General features: G+C 36.7%; 1 protein-coding gene across 1 annotated transcript in view; it reads right to left on the bottom strand.

Moving 5' to 3' along the window:
- The window catches only part of HMCN1 (hemicentin 1), a 467,830-nt gene that overhangs the window by 147,479 nt on the left and 297,353 nt on the right, over positions 1-22,998 (bottom strand). Inside the window, exons 37-41 of the mRNA XM_028121561.2 lie at positions 8,611-8,712; positions 7,614-7,790; positions 6,759-6,910; positions 5,470-5,593; positions 1,024-1,199 (exon numbers count right to left, since the gene is read on the bottom strand). Of these exons, the coding sequence (XP_027977362.2) occupies positions 1,024-1,199; positions 5,470-5,593; positions 6,759-6,910; positions 7,614-7,790; positions 8,611-8,712 (731 nt within the window). The remainder of the gene's footprint in view (positions 1-1,023; positions 1,200-5,469; positions 5,594-6,758; positions 6,911-7,613; positions 7,791-8,610; positions 8,713-22,998) is intronic.

Raw genomic sequence — 22,998 nt, 5'->3', positions numbered from 1 at the left:
GAAAGCGAGAACACAAGAGCAGGGGAAGAAGCAGCAGACTCACCGCTGAGCAGGGAGCCTGACTCAGGGCTTGATCCCAGAACCCTGAGATCAAGACCTGAGCCGAATGCAGATGCTTAACCTACTGAGCCACCCAGATGTCTCATGTCTCCTGAATCCCAGTTCCTTAAATTGATTTTCAGTGTTAGCTCTTATTTCACTCAAATCAATGTTGTCAATATTATTTCCAAATATTCACTTGGTTTAAATTCTCTGTTTCAGGCACACTAGCTTACTTGCTTTCTTTAATCAGGCCTTTTGTCCCATCTATGCATAAAAAGCCAAGTAGCCTTCCAAGATTTCCAGGCAATCACAGCCTCACCTTTCACTATCCTCCCAAAATGTATTACCTGTACCATCCAAATAGTAATTAACTCACACTTACAGTTCTTACTGCATTTTCAATGGAACTGTTAATTTTCTTTCTTTTTTTAAAGATTTTATTTATTTATTCATGAGAGACAGAGAGATAGAGGCAGAGGGAGAAGCAGGCTCCCAAGGAGCAGGGAGCCCAATGCGGAACTCGATCCCAGGACCCTGGGATCATGACCCGAGCCAAAGGCAGACGCTCAACCATCTGAGCCACCCAGGCGCCCCTTGGAACCGTTAATTTTCATATATTTATGCAAACTTGGAAGAAACTGAGGGTAGGAAATGTGTCTATTTTTCACATCGTATGCAGAGCATCTAGAATGGGTATTTATTTGCTGAGTGGTTGAATGACTAAAAATGAAGCACTCGTTAGAATGGTTCTGTATTTTCCCAGAAGCATTTTTGGATGGCTTCTGGCTACAAATATGGATAGACAAATATCTAAATCTTACTAAGCATAAAGTTTTAAAATATTACAAACCTCATTAATAAAAGGGTACCTATAATTTTACAAGATGAAATTAGTAGAACATTTGTAGACAGGCATGTTTACAACCAAAGCCATGAGCTTAGGAATAAAATAAGAAGAAGTAAATGAATCTCTAGGCTTACCTTTAACACAGTTCCATTTTCAGAGGTACTGAGGCCTGGTTTCTTCAGCAACGGGCGGCCATCCTTTAACCAAGTCAAAGTAGGTGGGGGGATAGCGTCACTCTGACAGAGTAACTCCACAGCTTGGTTAATGAGGACAGAGATGTTCTGTTCTTCTCCCATGATATTTGGTGGAACTAAGTGAAAGAAGGGTTTTCCCTCAGGATAGAACAGGCCAACACACTGCTTATCTTTTTTAAGCATCAGGACATATACCAAATAACTTTATTAGTTCTTTTAAGATGTAGGATCACAATAATTCTAACATATCCTCGTTGCATCATTTGGTTCAGAATCAAATACTAAGAAATCACTGATTAATATGTTCCTATTGAACAGAAATACTTTTCACTTTAAGAAGTTTTAGAACTGGAAGTTCTCACCAAGTGCCTATTTCAGAAACTTTTTGAACTAGATGTTACTGCTTAAGATTTCCAAAGTAATAAATTACTCATGAAGCATTTTGGAAATAAATAACAATAATTAAAAGCATATATACTTTTGATATTTCTTTATATCTTTTGCAAAAGAAAATAAGTTTTATAGACACAGAGGCAAAATTAAAAAATAGAGTCGAAAGAGACCACCTAGTTCCACCTCATGGTATGTAAAACATGAAGTAGGTGACAGACAATAACTTATTTGAAATAACGTGACTAATCTGTGGCAAAGCTAGGAGTCAAGTCTTCTTATTGCAGTTTAGAGCTCTTTTTGGTTTTCCATGATGCCTTGTCAGTTTTCTATGGAATAAAGACCATGTGGGATAAATGACACAGTAAAGAACAAAATGAAAGCAGTGACCAGCTGTACAACATATAATTACATAAAAAGAGGAAATAAGTTGAAATTTTAATGAGATTAAAATTAGAACCCCCTGGCTATCAAGCTTGTCAGATGTTGAAATGTGTTCTTGGAGAAGTCTAAGGAATCTCCTTCCTTTGGGTGTATTAAAATATAGAGTAAACAATCATTTGTCTCAGATGGTTTAGGTACAGTCCTGCCAAGAATGAGAGGGTGGGCTCCATAACCTCTCAAGGACTCTTTCAGGACTGTATTTATAATAATTCAAAAAACACAAACTAACGATGAAATCAGGCCTGTTATAAAAGGGCCACTGAAAAAACACAGAGAGGAATTTCCTTGGCCATTTCTCACTAAATCCTATTCAGGATTGTAGGACATGTACCATATTTGTAGTATTTTTTTTTTCTTTTAATAAGAAAGGTTAAGCTGCACTGAAATGAATCCTAAGGGACTTTCCAAATGCTTTGATATAAATAAGATTTTTGTGGTAAGGATTGTTATTATAGTTCATTAGCCATTGTTTCAGGCTGGATCCTGAAGCATGTGGCAAAATGACAATGAATGCAATAGCTTTTGATGAGTAACACTGCAGTTCTGTAACCATGAGTTTTCTCTGCTACCATGTCTCCTCAGAGGGAAAGGCATATAAACTAAAGGCCATTTTCTTGTACTGTTTCTGGATGCAGGATCTGTGCTAAATCCAAAGGAACTGATGTCATGATGCAAAGAAATGCCATGCACAATAGTTGGAATAGACTAATAGAGCTTTTGTGCAGAGATTCCTGATTCTGCTCAGTTTAATAGCACATAGACATCTGGCTCTCACAATAAGCTTAAAGTAATCTATGGGGACTAGAAAATAGTGGAATTGTTTTAATATGTGAGACATTAGATAAAAGATATACAAATTGTCTGAGATTAAAGCTGCTATAATATTAGCAAAATCAGCACAATTAGTGCCATTTTCTAAGATATTATGAAAACAGATACATTCACCAGTCTTAGCACAGGAAGCCCTAAATAAAATAGCCAATTCAAAAGCTTGAAAGTAATTTCAGGTAAAGTCTGGTCTCAGTGGACAAAAAAGTACCAGAACTGCATAAAAATATGTTTATCTTAGAGTATTTATAGAATTTACAAAAAAGCATGAATTCTTTACAACTACTTGTAGAAGTAAAAGTCAGAAATAATTCAAGAAAGCAGAATGTTAATTTATTTCTAAATATTTTTCCTCCAATTATTTTTCTTTATGGCTAAATGAGTTGAATCAAGTTCAAAAAGAAACCAGACTTTTTTTTTAAATTGAGAGGAAAAATGCAAAAACAATAGAGTATTTGTTTCTTAAGGAACATAAATAAAAGCAAATCTAATTATAGCTGAGGATATATATTACTGAAGTGCCTCTATGTTTTCTGTCCTTTCATTTTCAACTTTTTGTTTAGTCTGAGAAGAGAACAAGTCTCTACGCTTTAGATCTCGGCTTCCTTAGATGTTATCCTTACTTAGCTTTGTGGTTATATTGCTTAGGAAGGAGGGTATCATGTCTGTTTCTCATCCTATGCATTATCCTTGTTAAATTTAATTATCAAAATCAGCACGGCTGTAGGGTTACACTTGTTGAGATGCTGGAGCACGTGTGATCTCTAACAAAGTTCTCTGAGCTTAGGTTTAAGTAAAGGTACAGGAATCTCAATCATTTAAAAACCCAATTCTCTTGTTTTAGCACCTCAGAATATATAGTAAAATATACCCTGAATTCATACCAAGGGGAAATATTTTAATGAACTACTCTTGCAATTGTAAGGAAAGCTATTTTATCCACTGTCTACTCCTCTTATCACCCCCATACTCTACAATGTAAATCTAAAGAGATTGGTCACTGGAGATGAACATTCATTAGGCTACAATGAGACACGAGATTGTCAAGGTTATTCCTACAAATATAGGAATATAATATATGGAAATAATACTAATAGGGGAGCACAGATTGGAAACTAATTTCAGATTAAGAGTCTGAAATTTTACATTTCTTTAACTGCTTGCTGTGCACCTATATTCAAATGCTAAGCATATGTAAATGTTAGCTAACCATCTGACTTTTATAACAGAGGAAAGATCCCAGTTTTCAGACCAAAAGGGTTGTATGGAAATGGCTTGGCAAATGACAAAAAATAGTGAGTTTTTATGACTCCTGGAAAATATCAACTCTCTGTCACCTCTCTGGTATACTTTTGACACCAACCCACGTAGAAACAGAAGGAGCCAATCCCAGATTTTCAGTCCTAACTAAAACCCAGCAAATACTCATGTCACCTCTCTGCTTGCTTGCTAATTATTGAAGGAGCTTTTGTATCACATACTTAGATTGACTGATGAATCATTCTCTAAGGATATTTCACATTGTGAGCATTCCAATTCTCCATAAAACATAAAAATGACCCAGTTAGATTTAAGGGAAGGAGTAGATTCCCTGGGGTTGGACATTTTAGTCCCATCTGTTATCTGTGACACAGAGCACCAGCAAAGCTGGAGGCTGGATGCAGACCCATGTCTACTGCAGAAGCAATAGAAAAGAGGGAGCATAGAGAGCCCTTTGGTAGTTTACTAATGTCAATTGGGACTTCCAAGATCCATTAGATATGTAATTTAGCCATGTTGTAACAAGGTTTCTTTTTTTAATTAAAAAACTATGATTTATAAGTTACTTGTGATTGTTACATTTACTTTTGGCAAACTTATAAAGAGGAGTCAACGGACATGGTCTGGAGGTAAAAAAAAAAAAAGATATATTTTGAATAGGAGTGAACTACTTGGAAGTGAGGTGGGGCTTAGAGAGGACTGTATACCTGAATGAAGCTAACATAACACTGTATGTTAATTATACTGGAATTAAAATAGAAAAAACCCAGATACTCTTTGAGGGGCCATGGAGAAACAATTCCATTATTCCAGGACCAAGGAATATAATGCAAATAAGACATTGAAAAAAGCCTAAAACAGCCCTAAATGCAAAGGTAAACTAAAATGTGTAATGAAAAACACATCCTATGAATGGAGGTCATTTAGGACTGAACTTTGTTGAGGAGGACTTCTGCTGTGATAGAATTAGACATTTCCTTTTGTACTTACGGTGGCATCATAGGTAGGAAAAAACCTGAATTTTCTCTAAATTTATGCTTAACTTTTGCTTCTCAAATAGCCTTTAATTCATAGACATCATATTGACTACAAAATATGCTGATTATAAATATAAAAGTAATAAAATCAAGGCTTTGAGTAGAACAGATCATGAGAATTACTTGAACAGATGCTCCCTTTAGTGAGAAGATTACATCTTCCAAATTGCTAAGCTGCTCTCCATAGTCATGCTCTTTAGAGTACTCTAAACACCTAGCATTTTAATTTCTCAGAACTTTGAGAAAGGGAAAATCAGACAAAGTCAAATATAAAGCAGAAAGTTAGAATGTGATTTGAATTGATACTATAAAATCATTTCTATTGCTCATGGTTCTTTATTGTCAACAACTTCCTTTAACTTCTTCAATGATTTTAGGAATTAAACACATCTATATTAGAACAGAAATAATTATTAAAATATTTCACCATATACTCTGAGGTCAATGTCCCTTTGTTTCTCTCCAGCAGCATTCACTGCCACGCAGGTATATCTCCCAGTATCACTGATTTGAGCGCTGGTCAGTGCTAGGATGCGGCCTCCAGACAGAACCTTTCAATGATAAGAAAGATAAATAGCCAACATGCCCCTCTGAGAAACAGCCTTTTTTTTCTCCTATTTTCTGAGGTTAATCAGTTGACATTTGCCTCCAGAAAGATTTCCACTTGGACGTTTTATTTTATTTATTTTACCACTTGGATATTTTAAAATGGGCAAGCTTTGTATAATCTACTTCTTATCCTCTCTTTGAAAGAAGCCTGTGAAAAGCTAGAACCAAACTTGGAAACAACCACTGAAAACAAGTCCCTATGTACAAAATCAAGTGAAGGTCCAATCTCATCCATCCTTACTGCAGAGAGAGAAAAAGCCCACCAGGGGAGAAAGATGAGAAGAAGTGGGAATAAGAGCAGCTAATCTTCCTTCTAATTTTCTTGGTCAGGATAAATAAGAAGCTATAATTAATAGCAAAGTAGCAGCCAAATAAATTAATTAGTCACATTCATGGCTCTTTTATCCCAATGGTCTAGTTGTACTTCTAAAATACTGACATTAACTCTGGATCTTCTATAGGGTCCCAAATTCTGCAAGCAGTGGATTTTTGAGAAAAGCTAAAGTAGAATGGTGGGAAAACTAAGTTCTCTACTAGGCAAAATAAAATTAAAGTACACTTTAAAGGAGATATGTGTGCTTCTATAATTTTAATTTTGAGTCAATGTGAAGCACTTAAACAGCCTTCTCAGATTCAAATTTCATTTCTATAATGTCGCCTTTCTAATTTTTCTTACTTTATTACTTGATGTTTTTGTAAAATTAAATATACCCTATATGGTTCTCTAATTCACGAATGTTTCCAAACATTTTAATATAAATTTTAGGAGGAAATTCCTGTTTTTGTTGTTGATGAACACTTCTTTGTGCAAGGTATCTTTTGTGTTGGTGGCAGGGAATGGGGATGGGGAGGAAGGTAGAAAGTAAAACAAATGGTCAAAATATAGTATCTACATATGAAATAAAAGATTTCTTAGATGTACTGAGCTTTTAAAGAATTGTTTAGAAATCCTAATTGTGTGGCTATGGTAATTATGGATATAAATGTGTATGTTTTTGGATAAACTTTGCTAATTCTTATTCTCCAAATCTTGTTAACAGCTTTACCTGTTCATACTGTATTTAATAATCAGGTGGTAGATTACCCTTAAGACACAACAGAGAGTACCTGTAACCCATTAGCAAAACTAGAGACAGGGCTCCCATCCTTCAACCAGGTCAGACTTGGGGCAGGGATTCCTCTGGCTTCACATTCTAACCTCACCAGGTTATTAACCACCACTGCCACCATGTTATTGCTGCCAGAAATCGATGGGGGCACTGAAAAGAAATAAAAAAGTAAATAAAAGTAAGATATATTAATATCACAGAATATTTCACTCAAAATAATGAATAGTATATATAACGTCTACAATTGTGTTTCCACATGTGGGTTTTTCATGGTTTTGTTTTGAGTTCTTTCACATCATTTATTTGAGATTCTAATCACAGCTATCCAATTATCAATAATTTCCATTTTACAGATGAGGAAAAGGAGGTTCTGCTACTTTGTTTAGGAAATCCAGTTTTTAATGCCAGAGTGCATTTTTATTTCTTGATTTCCAGGTGTGTTTGTGCGTGTGTGTGTGTGTGTGTGTGTGTGTGTGTGTGTGTCTTCCTCCACTGTATCCCTGACAACTACATTGGCTTAAAAGCATTATTAGAGGTAATAACTTAAAATCTTTGTTTGACCAAAATCTATGATTTTGATAGATAATATTTGCAAAGAGGGTTATTGTCATTAACTGATAAGATTGTTGATAACTATTTCAACAGTTCATCTAAAGCAAATTGAAGTTCAACAGCATGGGAAACTAGAGCATTTTAATAGGAATCAGGAAATAAAAACAGTCATCAGTTTTAGAACACTGCACCTTTAAATAAAGATGACAAAACACTATTCACAACTAAAATTTTATAGAAGCACTTAATCATTTTGAATGCATTTTTACCCCAGGATGAATCTAGGAGAAGTGCCACTAACCATGGACCTGCAGACTATAAAATAACTCCGTAGCTCCAGCTGAGTTGATGGCTACACATTTATATATACCAGCATCCGTGATCTGGGCACTCTCTATATCAATGATCTGTCCTCTGTTCAAGAAAGTCACACCGGTGGAACCTGAGAGTGCACGATTATCTTTGTACCATGTAATAACTGCAGGGGGAAGAAGAAAGAAGTCCAACTATTTAAATTTTTTCTTTTAAAGCTCAATGCCTCCAAATTGGAGGTTAACTAGAATAATAAGAACTGCTTTATTCTTAGGCTTATCATTCAAGCTTAATCAGTTTAAATACCTCTTTAGGATTGGTTTTGAGGAGGAGGTAAGCTTAAGAAAAACATGAAAAGCCAAGCCAATATAACAGTCCTGAAAATGAAATTATAAAGCAAATATTCTTTATATTATCTCTAATGTATCAATATTGTTTGACTGCAAACTTTTAACCAATTCTATTTCTTTTTGTTGTATATATTCCTGTTAACTATAAAAATTTTGTCTATGCATTTGATCAAGACCAAAGACTATACACACTATTAGCCTAAAAAATTATATTGTTATTGATTCATATTAATAACTTACCAGTGACGAGAATCAACAAAAAGAATAATATTCTCATTAAATGACTGATTTATAAAGATAATCAATTTGAACTAGAGAAAAAAATGTTTTTCAACATAAACGTATAAAAAACTACCATTGTGGGTTCTGTGGCCACAGTAAGGACCATAAGACAATTAGTTATCCACGTATTTCTACCTTGTTTAAATGGGTAAATTATTTCATGCAGCTAGAAGCAATGAAAATTCAAAAATATCATCCATCTAATTATATCCTCCTTATCACTGCTTTACCCTTGGAATGTATTCCATAATCCTTCCTTTATTAGTAATTATTATATTGTGCTCATAAACAGATTTAGCTTTTCCCAGAAATCTTAAAACGTCACCAAGTTAGGGAGTCCACAAGTAAACCTACCGGGTAAGGGATTTCCAGCTGCCTTACACTCCAACTGAATGGGGTTGTTCACCACCACAGTCTCATTCAGCATCTTTCCTGCATCCTCCAGACTAGGTGGTTCTACAAGAGGCCCAAACATAATTAATTCACATAAGTAGGATATTTAAACTGATACTATATGCTCAGTGGAAATTATCGTTCCTTTCTGTCTTTCACATATCTACACTGATATACTTGGAACAAAAGTATTCTATTAAGTAGAACGGAAGAACAGGATTAAAAAAAGATCTTGGGGCACCTGGGTGACTCAGTCTGTTGGGAATCTGCCTTTGGCTCAGGTCATGATCTCTGGGTCCTGGGATTGAGCCCTGCATTGGGTTTCCTGCTTAGCGGGGAATCTACTTCTTCTCTCTCTCTTCTTCTGCCCATACCCCACGGCTCATTCTCTCTCACACAAATAAATAAATAAAATCTCTTAAAAAATAGAATAAATACATATAAGTTTATCTTTAAAAAGATCTTAATAAGTTTTCAGGATCATTCATTCTTTTGTCCCCAGTAGGAAAATCCTCAGAATTATAGATTAGCAGGATGGTAAGAAAGTTAAAGGACTATTTTTTTATTCCAATTAATCTGATTGGTCTGATGATGAATTGCCTTTAACAAGAAGTAAGCTATCCCGGCGGGCGGAGCAAGATGGCAGAGGACTAGAAGACCTGGGTTTTGTCTGGTCTCAGGAATTCAGCTGAATAGGGATCAAACCATTCTGAACACCTACGAACTCAACAGGAGATCGAAGAAGAGAGTAGCAACAACTCTGAACAGAGAAGTGACCACTTACTGGAAGGCAGGACGTGCGGAGAAGTGAATCCGAGGCGATATTCGGGAGGATAGATGGCGGGGGAGGGGGCCTCCGTCGGCCACTTCTGGCAAGTGATAGAGCCACGGAGCACAAAATCGGAACTTTTAAAAGTCGGCTCTGCTGAGGGACATCGCTCCAGTGGCTAAGCGGGGAATGGAACCCTCGCGGGACAGTGTGGTCTCTGGACCCTCGGGGTCACAGAAAAACCGGGGGTGCCTGAGTGCAGCAGAGCTCCCAGGTTTCGGAGCGGGGAAGCTGGCTGCAGAGACAAAGCCGAGGCGCGGGCTCTCAGCTCGGGGTTGCCATAAACTGTGAGCCGCGGCCAAGTCGGGCCATTGCTCCTCCAGCAGGGACCCAACAAGCGGCAGAACTGGAGAGACTCCCCTTCCTCCCTGGGGAGGAGTGGCGCGGGAGCGCACTGCAGGGATCTGCTGGGTTTGGAGACTCCACACGGGGTCGGGGGCCAGAGAGAAATGCTCGGTCACAGGCCGGGTGAGCACGGACTGTGGCCAGAGACCAGGGAGACGGGAGTGATTGCTTTTCTCTGGGGGCGCACTGAGGAGCGGGGCCCCGAGTTCTCAGCTCCTCCGGATGGAGATTGGGAGGCCACCATTTTCACCCTGGTCCTCTAAAACTGTACTGAGAGCTTGCAGGGAACAAAAGCTCCTGAGAGCAAAACTGAGCAGCTTGCTTAGCCCGGACCGACAAGGGCGGGGCAAAGACATTTGGGAACCACAGCAACAGGCCCCTCCCCCAGAAGATCAGCACGAACAGCCACAAGCCAAGACCAAGTTTACCGATCAAGGAGAATGGGAGAACTCCAGCGCTAGGGGAATACTGCACAGAGAATTCATGGCTTTTTTTTTTTAACCATGATTCATTAGTTTTTCAAAGTTAATTTTTTTAACTTTTTTTTAATTTTCTTTTTCCCTTTTTCAACCAACATCTTATCAATCCCTTTTTAAAAAAAACATTTTTTATTTTTCATTTTTAGAGTCATATTTTATCCCTTCATTATAGTTACCCTTATTTTTGGCATATATATATATATAAGTTGTTCTCTCTTTAAAATTTTGAGATACAGTTTCTCCTAATAGATCAAAATATACCCTAAAACAGATCAAAATATACCCTAAATCACTAGTGTATGGCTTTGTTCTAGTCTCCTGCCTGATCACATTCTCTGCCTTCTCTTTTTCATCTTTTTTTTTTAATCTTCTTTCTTTTTTCAAACAACTTCTTATCTTATCAATTCCTTTTATAAAATTTTTTATAATTTTCATCTTTACAGTCATCTTCCATCCCTTCATTCTATCAACCCTTATTTTGTACATATGTCTTTCTTCCTTTAAAATTTTAGGAGGAACTTTTTTCTGACAGACCAAAATACGCCCAAAATCTAGTGTGTGGCACTGATCTATGCACTAGCCTGATCATATTTGATCATATTCTGGTTTTTTTTTGTATTGTTCTGTTTTTGTTTTTATCTTTTTCTTTTTGTTTTTTTTTTTCCTCTTTCTTTTTTCTTTCTTTCCCTTTCTTTTCCCCTGGTTTCAGGTCTTTTCTGATTTGTATAGAGTATATTTCATGGGGACATTGTTAACCTGTTAGCATTTTGTTCTTTCATTCATCTATTCTCCTCTGGACAAAATGACAAGACGAAAAAAATCACCTCAGCAAAAAGAACAAGAGGTAGTACCATCTGCTAGGGACCTACTCAATACGGATATTAGTACGATGTTGGACCTAGAGTTCAGAATTATGAATTTAAAGATACTAGCTGGGCTTGAAAAAAGCATGGAAGTTATTAGAGAAACCCTTTCTGGAGAAATAAAAGAACTAAAATCTAACCAAGTCGAAATCAAAAAGGCTATTACTGAGGTGCAATCAAAAATGGGGGCACTAACTGGTAGGATAAATGAGGCAGAAGAGAGAATCAGCGATATAGAACACCAAATGATGGAAAATAAAGAGGCTGAGAAAAAGAGAGAAACAACTACAGGATCACGAGGGCAGAATTCGAGAGATAAGCGATATGATAAGACGAAACAATATTAGAATAATTGGGATCCCAGAAGAAGAAGAAAGAGAGAGAGGGGCAGAAGGTATATTGGAGCAAATAATAGCAGAGAACTTCCCTAATGTGAGGAAGGAAACAGGCATTAAAATCCAGGAGGCACAGAGAACCCTTCTCAAAATCAATAATAATAGGTCAACACCCCGACATCTAATGGTAAAACTTACGAGTCTCAGAGACAAAGAGAAAATCCTGAAAGCAGCTCCGGAGAAGAAGATATGTAACCTACAATGGTAGAAATATTAGATTGGCAACAGACCTATCCACAGAGACCTGGCAGGCCAGAAAGGACTGGCGTGATATCTTCAGAGCACTAAACGAGAAAAATATGCAGCCAAGAATACTATATCCAGCTAGGCTGTCATTGAAAATAGAAGGAGAGATAAAAAGCTTCCAGGACAAACAAAAACTAAAGGAATTTGCAAACACGAAACCAGCCCTCTAAGAAATATTGAAAGGGGTCCTCTAAGCAAAGAGAGAGACTAAAAGCAGCATAGATCAGAAAGGAACACAGACAATCTACAGTAACAGTCACCTTACAGGCAATACAATGGCTCTAAATTCATATCTTTCAATAGTTACCCTGAATGTAAATGGGCTAAATGCCCCAATCAAAAGATACAGGCTATCAGATTGGATTAAAAAACAAGACCCATCGATATGTTGTCTGCAAGAGACTCATTTTAGATCCAAAGACACCCCCAGATTGAAAGTGAGGGGGTGGAAAACCATTTATCATGTAATGGACACCAAAAGAAAGCTGGGGTGGCAATCCTTATATTAGACAAATTAGATTTTAAAACAAAGACTGTAATAAGAGATGAAGAAGGACACTATAGCCTACTTAAAGGGTCTATCCAACAAGAAGATCTAACAATTGTAAATATCTATGCCCCTAACATGGGAGCAGCCAATTATATAAGGCAATTAACAACAAAAGCAAAGAAACACATTGACAACAGTACAATAATAGTGGGGGACTTTAACACCCCCCTCACTGAAATGGACAGATCATCTAAGCAAAACATCAACAAGGAAATAAAGACTTTAAATGACACACTGGACCAAATGGACTTCACAGACATATTCAGAACATTCCATCCCAAAGCAACGGAATACACATTCTTCTCTAGGGCCCATAGAACATTCTCCAGAATTGATCACATCCTAGGTCACAAATCAGGTCTCAATTGGTACCAAAAGACTGGATTATTCCCTGCATATTTTCAGACCACAATGCTTTGAAACTAGAACTCAATCACAAGAGGAAAGTCGGAAAGAACTCAAATACGTGGAGGCTAAAGAGCATCCTACTAAAGAATGAATGGGTCAACCAGGAAATTAAAGAAGAATTAAAAAAATTCATGGAAACAAATGAAAATGAAAACACAACTGTTCAAAATCTTTGGGATACAGCAAAGCCAGTCCTAATACAAGCCTTTCTCAAGAAACAAAAAAGGTCTCAAATACACAACCTAACCCTACACCTAAAGGAGCTGGAGAAAGAACAGCAAATAAAGCCTAAACCCAGCAGGAGAAGAGAAATAATAAAGATTGGAGCAGAAATCAATGAAATAGAAACCAAAAGAACAGTAGAACAGATCAACGAAACTAGGAGCTGGTTCTTTGAAAGAATTAACAAGATTGATAAACCCCTGGCCAGACTGATCAAAAAGAAAAGAGAAATGACCCAAATCAACAAAATCATGAATGAAAGAAGAGAGATCACAACCAACACCAAAGAAATACAAACAATTGTAAGAACATATTATGAGCAACTCTATGACAGCAAATTAGATAACCTGGAAGAAATGGATGCATTCCTAGAGATGTATCAACTACCAAAATTGAACCAGGAAGAAATAGAAAACCTGAACAGACCTATAACCCCTAAGGAAATTGAAGCAGTCATCAAAAATCTCCCAACAAACCAAAGCCCAGGGCCAGATGGCTTCCCAGGGGAATTCTATCAGACATTTAAAGAAGAATTAATACCTATTCTCCTGAAACTGTTCCAAAAAATAGAAATGGAAGGAAAACTTCCAAACTCGTTTTATGAGGCCACCTTTACCTTGATCCCCAAACCAGACAAAGACCCCATCAAAAAGGGAGGGTATATACCTCAATATCATAAAAACCATCTATGAGAAACCTACAGCGAATATCATTCTCAATGGGGAAAAGGTGAGAACTTTTCCCCTAAGGTCGGGATTGCGGCAGGGATGCCCACTATCACCACTGCTATTCAACATAGTATTAGAAGTCCTAGCCACAGCAATCAGACAACAAAAAGAAATCAAAGGCATCCAAATCGGCAAAGAGGAAGTCAAACTCTCACTCTTTGCAGATGATATGATACTTTATGTGGAAAACCCAAAAGACTCCACCCCAAAACTGCTAGAACTCATACCGGAATTCAGTAAAGTAGCAGGATATAAAATCAATGCACAGAAATCAGTGGCATTCCTATACACCAACAACAAGACAGAAGAGAGACAAATCAAGGAGTCGATCCCATTTACAATTGCACCCAAAACCATAAGATACCTAGGAATAAATTTAACCAAAGAGGCAAAGGATCTGTACTCAGAAAAGTATAAAATACTCCTGAAAGAAATTGAAGAAGACACAAAGAAATGGAAAAACATTCCATGCTCATGGATTGGAAGAACAAACATTGTGAAGATGTCAATGCTACCTAGAGCAATCTACACATTCAATGCAATCCCCATCAAAATACCATCCACTTTTTTCAAAGAAATGGAACAAATAATCCTAAAATTTGTATGGAACCAGAAGAGACCCCGAATAGCCAGAGGAATATTGAAAAAGAAAAGCAAAGCTGGCGGCATCACAATTCCGGACTTCCAGCTCTATTACAAACCTGTCATCATCAAGACAGAATGGTACTGGCACAAAAACAGACACATAGATCAATGGAACAGAATAGAGAGCCCAGAAATGGACCCTCAACTCTATGGTCAACTCATCTTTGACAAAGCAGGAAAGAATGTCCAATGGAAAAAGACAGTCTCTTCAACAAATGGTGTTGGGAAAATTGGACAGCCACATGCAGAAGAATGAAACTGGATCGTTTCCTTACACCACACACAAAAATAGACTTGAAATGGTTGAAAGACCTAAACGTGAGACAGGAGTCCATCAAAATCCTAAAGGAGAACACAGGTAGCAACCTCTTCGACCTCAGCTGCAGCAACGTCTTCCTAGAAACATCGCCAAAGGCAAGGGAAGCAAGGGCAAAAATGAACTATTGGAATTTCATGAAGATAAAAAGCTTTTGCACAGCAAAAGAAACAGTCCACAAAACCAAAAGACAACCGACAGAATGGGAGAAGATATTTGCAAATGACATATTAGATAAAGGGCTAGTATCCAGGGTGCCTGGGTGGCTCAGTTGGTTGGGCGACTGCCTTCGGCTCAGGTCATTATCCTGGGGTCCCGGGATCGAGTCCCGCATCAGGCTCCCTGCTCAGCAGGGAGTCTGCTTCTCCCTCTGACCCTCTTCCCTCTTGTGCTCTCTATCTCTTATTCCCTCTCTCTCAAATAAATAAATAAAATCTTTAAAAAAAAAAAGGGGCTAGGATCCAAAATCTATAAAGAACGTATCAAACTCAACACCCAAAGAACAAATAATCCAATCAAGAAATGGGCAGAAGACATGAACAGACATTTTTCCAAAGAAGACATCCAAATGGCCAACAGACACATGAAAAAGTGCTCAACATCGCTCGGCATCAGGGAAATCCAAATCAAAACCTGAACGAGATATCACCTCACACCAGTCAGAACGGCTAAAATTAACAAGTTAGGAAACGACAGATGTTGGTGGGGATGTGGAGAAAGGGGAACCCTCCTCCACGGTTGGTGGGAATGCAAGCTGGTGCAGCCACTCTGGAAAACAGTATGGAGGTTCCTCAAAAAGTTGAAAATAGAGCTACCATACGATCCAGGAATTGCACTACTGGGTATTTACCCCAAAGATACAAATGTAGGGATCCAAAGGGGTACGTGCACCCTGATGTTTATAGCAGCAATGTCCACAATAGCCAAACTGTGGAAAGAGCCAAGATGTCCAACGACAGATGAATGGATAAAGAAGAAGTGGTATATATACACAATGGAATATTATGCAGCCATCAAAAGGAATGAGATCTTGCCATTTGCAACGATGTGGATAGAACTGGAGGCTGTTATGCTGAGTGAAATAAGTCAATCAGAGAAAGACATGTATCATATGACCTCACTGATATGAGGAATTCTTAATCTCAGGAAACAAACTGAGGGTTGCTGGAGTGGTGGGGGGTGGGAGGGATGGGTTGGCTGGGTGATAGGCATTGGGGAGGGTATGTGCTATGGTGAGCGCTGTGAATTGTGCAATACTGTTGAATCACAGATCTGTACCTCTGAAACAAATAATGCAACATATGTTAAGAAAGAAGAAAAAGAAGAAGATAGCAGGAGGAGAAGAATGAAGGGGAGTAAGTCAGAGGGGGAGACGAACCATGAGAGACGATGGACTCTGAAAAACAAACTGAGGGTTCTAGAGGGGAGAGGGTGGGAGGATGGGTTAGCCTGGTGATGAGTATTAAAGAGGGCATGTTCTGCGCGGAGCACTGGGTGTTAGGCACAAACAATGAATCATGGAACACTACATCAAAAACTAATGATGTAATGTATGGTGATTAACATAACAAAAAATATAAAAAAGAAAAGAAATAAGCTATCCCATTTGAACTCTTCCAGTAAAAGAGAAATCAATATTTCTCATAATATCTGACTTTATCTTCAGATAGTACTATCTTTTTTTTTCTTTTTTTAAATTTTTATTGTTATGTTAATCACCATATATTACATAATTTGTTTTGGTGTAGTGTTCCATGATTCATTGTTTGTTCATCAGATAGTACTATCTTAAACCATTTCAGAAAAATTAGAATCTTTTTTTTTGTTTAGTAGCAGTTTTTTCTTTTGATATAAAAGTTATAATTAAATTGTTAGTAAAATAAAATAGAAATTATTTTAAATAAATTTATTAAATAATTTTAAATAAATTAAATTTATTTAATGTGCATATAATAAAGTAGGAATTTGGAAAGTCTGAGAGGCATACAGGAATAAAAGGAATAACAACATAGAATAGCAATGCGCTATGTTTCTAACACTATCTCAAGGAGTATAGGAAGAATGCCAGGATGAAAAACTCACAAGTAACCTAGAGGCCTTATCATACTGTGAGAAGATGCTGTAGATGTAAGTTAGTATTTGAAGTTTATAGAAAAACTACATTTTAAATTTGACTCATTTAATGCAGTGGAGCCCTTCAACCCCAACCCATATACAATCAAGCAATCAATCTATTCATTAATCTAGTAAAAACAGACGAGGAAAGGAGAAAGGAGAACTAAATAAGAAATAAAATCAACTATGTAAATCAAGAGCATAAATGTGAATGAGCTTAGTTTTTTACTCAATAGACAAAGAGCCAACATATCTGTGCGTTAACACTATTTTCTTTATTTTTTATTTTTAACGATTTATTTATTGGGGGGAGGGGCAGAGGGAGAGAGAGAATCCTAAGCAGACTCCCTGCTAAGCAAAGACCCCAATGCAGGCTCTATCCCTTGACCCAGAGACCATGACCTGAACTGAAATCAAGAGTCAGACGCTCAACTGACTGAGCCACCCAGGCACCCCAACACTATTTTTTTAAAGATTTTATCTATTTATTTTGAGATAGAGGGAGAGTGAGAGTAAGAGCACAAGCTGGGAGATTGAGGGAGAGGGAGAAGCAGGCTCCCCACTGAGTAGGGAGCCAGAAGTAAGGCTCGATCCCAGGACCCTGGGATCAGGACCTGAGCTAAAAGCAGATGCTTAACCAACTGAGACACTCAGGTGCCCCCAACACTATTTTATTTAATAAAAAAGTCCAAGTGGATATAGAGCATAAATTAAAAAACTCACAAAAATACTGACAATAAAGAGCTGGGCAAAGATATGCCAGGACAACAGGGTGACATCAATTTCTGACACACTGGTATACTAAGCAAAAATCATTAAACATGCCAAAGCAACGTGCTTTCTATTGCCTAAAATGTCACGATTCATGAAAAATCCATTATAAATGTTTTATGCATTGAATAATAAAGCAAAATTGTTAAAGAGCAGGAAAATTTTGAAAAATCTAAAAGTAGTATATTTTAGTGCACCTTTCTCAGGAATTGATTATAGTGAAACAAAAATTAGGTTTTAAAGAATTTGAAAGATAAAATTACCCATCCAGACTGTGAGTGTGTATGTACACTTATAGTTAACAAGGAATATACATTTTTGCAAATGCCAATAGAATATGTTCAAAACTGACTATATATTAGGCCACAAAATCATTTATAGCCACAATTTAATAAAACTATAATAAAAATGAGTAGAAATCAAAAACAAAAATATAAAGCTCTTTACAAGGGGAAAACATTAAAGAGGAAATCAAGATAAAAGTATAAAGAAAAAAATAAAATAGAGATTGATTAAAATTAAAACATATAGTATGTCACATAGTTGTATAGTATAGTACTCAAAGGAAATCGTAGAGCCCTAATTAACATATTAAAAACTAGAAACAATGAGAATAAGTGTTCTAAGCATTCAACTCAGCATCCAGAAAAAGAACAATAAAATAAACCAAAAGAAGTTAGGAATAAAGAAATAATAAAAACAAAAGCAGAAGACAATACCAAAGAAAACAAACAAGCATAAACAACAACAAAAGGCAATGAAACTCAAAGCTGGTTTTCAACAAGTTTAAAATTAAAATCTGTCCGCAGGGTAAATGTCTTTGTGGGTCAGATCTCTGTATGTCTGGAGGTTGTCCTGAACACAAAGCCTAGAACCTAATCCTCCTTCATATCTGTGTCCATTTAATTCAGTGTGTTAACCCTTCCTGCTTGAAAAGACTAGAATGTTTCTGTTTTCTGCACTGAATTCAGATGAATGATATGGCATTTAAACACAAAAGACCTTTAAATATGGCTATCTGACGTTTTCAACTGAAAAGGAAAAATGTCCATGGCACATTCCTTCTAAAAAGTTATTTAAATACTCACTTGAAGCCTTCTGGACTGAAGTGATCACTGAAGGCTTTGACAGACTATGTAACTGCTGCAATAAAATATTATGGTAAGAATAAGAAATGCAAGAGCTATGGAGTGGGTTCGCTATTTTTCACTCCTCTAGAGAACTTAAAGAAAAAAGATTAGACGTCAGCAAGAATGGCAGAGTAAGTACTCCAAAAATCCATTCCTCCATAAAAGAAACAAGAACACGGGAAAATTTGTCAAAATCAACTTTTTCAGAACTCTGGAAATTAACCAAAGACTTGCAACAATCCAAGAAGTGCTTATTCAAGAAAAACAGCTAAATCTCATTAAGAACAGTGAGTTTTATGGCATTTTATCTCCCTCTATTCCCACCAGTCTCTCCACAGATCAGCAGTAACCTTGAAAACAGATAGCCTAGCAACCACAGTGAAAAAAGCAGCCTAGCAGATACTGAAAGAAGCAGAATGGGTTTGGAGCTACCTAAGAGCATCATTCCTAGAAAACTGTCACTATTTGACCTGTCTGGCCCTTCCCTGGAAATCCACACTCAAAAGACTTGTCTTTATTTAATCGGCTTCAGAGTTTGCTTAGTGCAAACAGCCTTTTCCCCAGGGGCATGTTAAAAAATCTGTAAAAACAGACTTCACAGAAATTGTTCAGAAACCTCACCATATTAGTTTCCTCTTGCTTTTGCAACAAATTGCCTCAAACTTGACAGTTTAAACAATACAAATTTATTATCTTACAGTTTTATGGGTAAGAAGTCCAACACAGTCTCACTGGGTTAAAATAAATGTCTCAGAAGGGCTCAGTTCCTTTCTGTAGGCTGCAGAGGAGAATCTATTTCCTTGCCTTTTCCAATTTACAGGGGTCACTTATATTTCTTAGCTTGTGGCCTCCCTTCCTCCGCCTTCAAAACCAGTAATGGAGATGTGTGGAGGACTCATAAGACCTTCTCACATCCAATCACTCTGAAGTCCTGCATCCTTCTTCCACTTTTAATGTCCCTATGATTACACTGGGTCTACCTGGATAATGCTGGGTAATCTCCGTATGTTAAGGTCAGTTGATTAACAACCTTAATTCCGTCTGTATTCTTAATTCCTCTTTGACATGTAATCTAATATATTCACAGATTCTAGAAGTAGGATGTGAACATTTTGGGGAGGAACAGTATTCTACCTACTCATTAAATAAATACACAGAAGACAAAAACCAAAAACCCCATCAATAGTAGTGACCACTACCACAACAATAACAATGGAAAGAAGAGAATATGGTTTCCAGAATGGCCACATTATATTATTATTTTTGAATTTTTATTTTTTAATTCTAGTATAGTTACAGTGTTATATCAGTTTCAGGTGTAAAATATAGCGATTCAACAATTATATACCTCACTCAGTGGTCATCATGGTAAGTGTGCTCTTAATCTCCTTCACCTATTTCATCCATCCCCTCAACCACCTCCCTTCTGGTGGTAACCATCAGTTTGTTCTCCATAGCTAAGAGTCTGGTTTTTTGGCTTGTCTCTTTTTCTTTGTTCTTTTGTTTTGTTTCTTAAATTCCACATGTGAGTGAAATCATGATATTTGTCTTTCTCTGACTGACTTATTTCACTTAGCATTATACTCTCAAGATGCAGCCATGTTGTTGCAGATGGAAAGACTTCATTCTTTTTTATGGCTAAGTAATATCCCATTATATCTATCTATCTATCTATATCTATCATCTATCTATCTCACAATATCACATCTTTATCCACTCATCTATTGATGGACACTTGGGTTGCTTCCATAATTTGGCTATTATAAGTAATGCCGCAATAAATATAGGGGTGCATATATCTTTTCGAATTAGTGTTTTTGTATTCTTTGGGTAAATACCCAATAGTGGAATTACTGTATCATAAGGTAATTCTATTTTTATTTTTTTGAGGAAGCTCTATACTGTTTTCCACAGTGGTTGCACCACTTTGCATTCCCACCAACAGTGCACGAGTGTTCCTTTTCCCCCACATCTTTGCCAATATTTGTTGTTTCTTGTGTTTTTCATTTTAGCCATTCTGACATGTGTGAGGTGATATCTCCTTGTAGTTTCGATTTGCAATCCTCTGCTGATTCTTGATGTTGAGCATCATTTCATGCCATATTATATTATTTAAAATATCTACTTTTCAACAAAAGTTATGAGACATGCAAAGAAATAAGAAAGCATGGTCCATGCACAGGAAAAGAAACAGTCAAGAGAAAATGTCCAGGAGGAAACCAAGATATTGAACTTATTAGACAAAGACTTTAAATCAGCTATTTTAAGGGATGCTTGGGTGTCTCAGTCAGTTAAGTGTCTAACTCTTGATTTCAGCTCAGGTCATGACCTCAGGGTTGTGAGACTGAGCCTCCTGTCAGGCTCCCTGCTGGGTGTGGAGCCTGCTTAAGATATTCTCTCTCTCTCTCCCCCTCTGTCTCTAAAAATAAAATAAAATAAAACAATCAGGGCGCCTGGGTGGCTCAGTCGGTTAAGCGTCTGCCTTTGGCTCAGGTCATGATCCTAGGATCCTGGGATCGAGTGCCACATTAGACTCCCTGCTCAGCAGAGAGCCTGCTCCTCCCTCTCTCTCTGCCTGCTGCTCTGCCTACTTGTGCTCTCTCTCTCTCTCTGTGTCAAATAAATAAATAAAAATCTTTTAAAAAATTTAAAAAATAAAATAAAATAAATCAGCTATTTTATTACATTCCAAGAGTTAAAAGAAACCATGTTTAAAGATCTAAAGGAAAGTAGGAGAATGATGTTTCACTAAATAGAGTATTGATCAAGAACTGGAAATTGCAGAAAGAACCAAATAGAAAGTCTGAAATTTAAAAGTGCAATATTTGAGTTGGAAGAAGAAAGAATCAGTAATTTAAAGATAGGTTACTAGAAATGATCCAAGTTTAGGAGCAGAAAGAAAAAAGAACAAAGAAAAATTAACAGAACAGAGACTCTGAGGCTTGTGGGACACCATCAAGCATTATGCATAATGAAAGTTCCAAAGGAGAGGAGAGAGAGAAAAGTGTAGAGAGAATACTTGAAGATATATGAATGAAAGCTTCCCAAAGATGAGGGAAAACATTAATGCACACATTTAAGAAGTTTAACAAATCCAACTTGGGTAAACTCAAAGGAACCCACACCTAGATATATCATGAAAAAGAGAGAATCTTAAAAGCAGCAAGGAAAAGAAGGGACTTATCATGTACAGGAATCCTCAATAAGTCTAATAGTTGATTTTTCATCAAAAACCATGGAGGCCACAAGGCATTGGGAGACTTATTAAGAGTGCTGAAAGAAAAAGACTATCAACAAAGAATTCTATCTCTAGCAAAACTATCCTTTAGAAGGAGAAATTAAAACATTCATGGAAAATAAAATTTAAAAAACCCAGAAAATTCATTGTTAGCCTCCAGCCTTACACATAATACTAAAGGTCCTCCAGGCTGCAAAAAAAATAGTAACTCTAATACACATGAAGGAATAAAGAGCACTAGTAGAAGTAACTAATAGTAGAGACAGTAAAACTATATTTCAGGCATAACTTTTTTTCTCCTCTCTGATTTAAAAGACAACAGCATAAATCAGTAATTACAAGTCTATACTGATGGGATCATGATGAATAAAGGTGTAATTTGTATGGCAATAATAGGACAAAGAAAGGAAAAGAGAAGAGAGTTGTAAAGGAACAAAGCTCTTTATACTATTGAAATTAAATTAATCCAAAGTATAACATTATTAGATGCTAATTGTGATCCTCAAGGCAACCACAAAAAATAAACTAAAAAAATATAGTAAAAGAAACAAGAGAAATAAAATGGTATACAAGAAAATAGCTATTTAATATAAAAAGGCAGTAATGGAGAAACATAAAAACCAAAATGACATAATACATATCAAAAATTTTTTTTAAATTAAAAAAACATAGCACGGTAGACCATAAACTCTATCATGTCAGTAATTACATTAAATGTAAATGGATTAAACACTACTCAAAGGCACAGACTAGCAAATAGATTTAAAAAATAAAAAATAAAAACATGACCCAATTATATGTTGTCTACAAGAGACACACTCCAGAGTCAAAGACAAAAATAGGTTGAAAGTGAAAGGTTATAAGAAGATATACCATAAAAATAGTAACCAAACAAAAACCAGAGAGGCTACACCAATACCAAATAAGATAGACTTTAAAACAAAAATTACTAGCAACAAAGTAGGGCAATTTTAAATGATACTCTCAACACATAAAAGATATAACAACTATAATCATACATTTACATAATATCGGAGTCTCAAGATGCATGGAATAAAAACTGACAGAA

This window comes from Eumetopias jubatus, unplaced genomic scaffold, assembly GCF_037043125.1.
Source record: "Eumetopias jubatus isolate StellerSeaLion01/CBP00866 unplaced genomic scaffold, mEumJub1_p1.0 scaffold_12, whole genome shotgun sequence".
Lineage (NCBI taxonomy): Eukaryota > Metazoa > Chordata > Mammalia > Carnivora > Otariidae > Eumetopias > Eumetopias jubatus.
The sequence above is the reverse complement of the archived record's forward strand: the minus strand, read 5'-3'. Positions and strand labels throughout refer to the sequence as shown.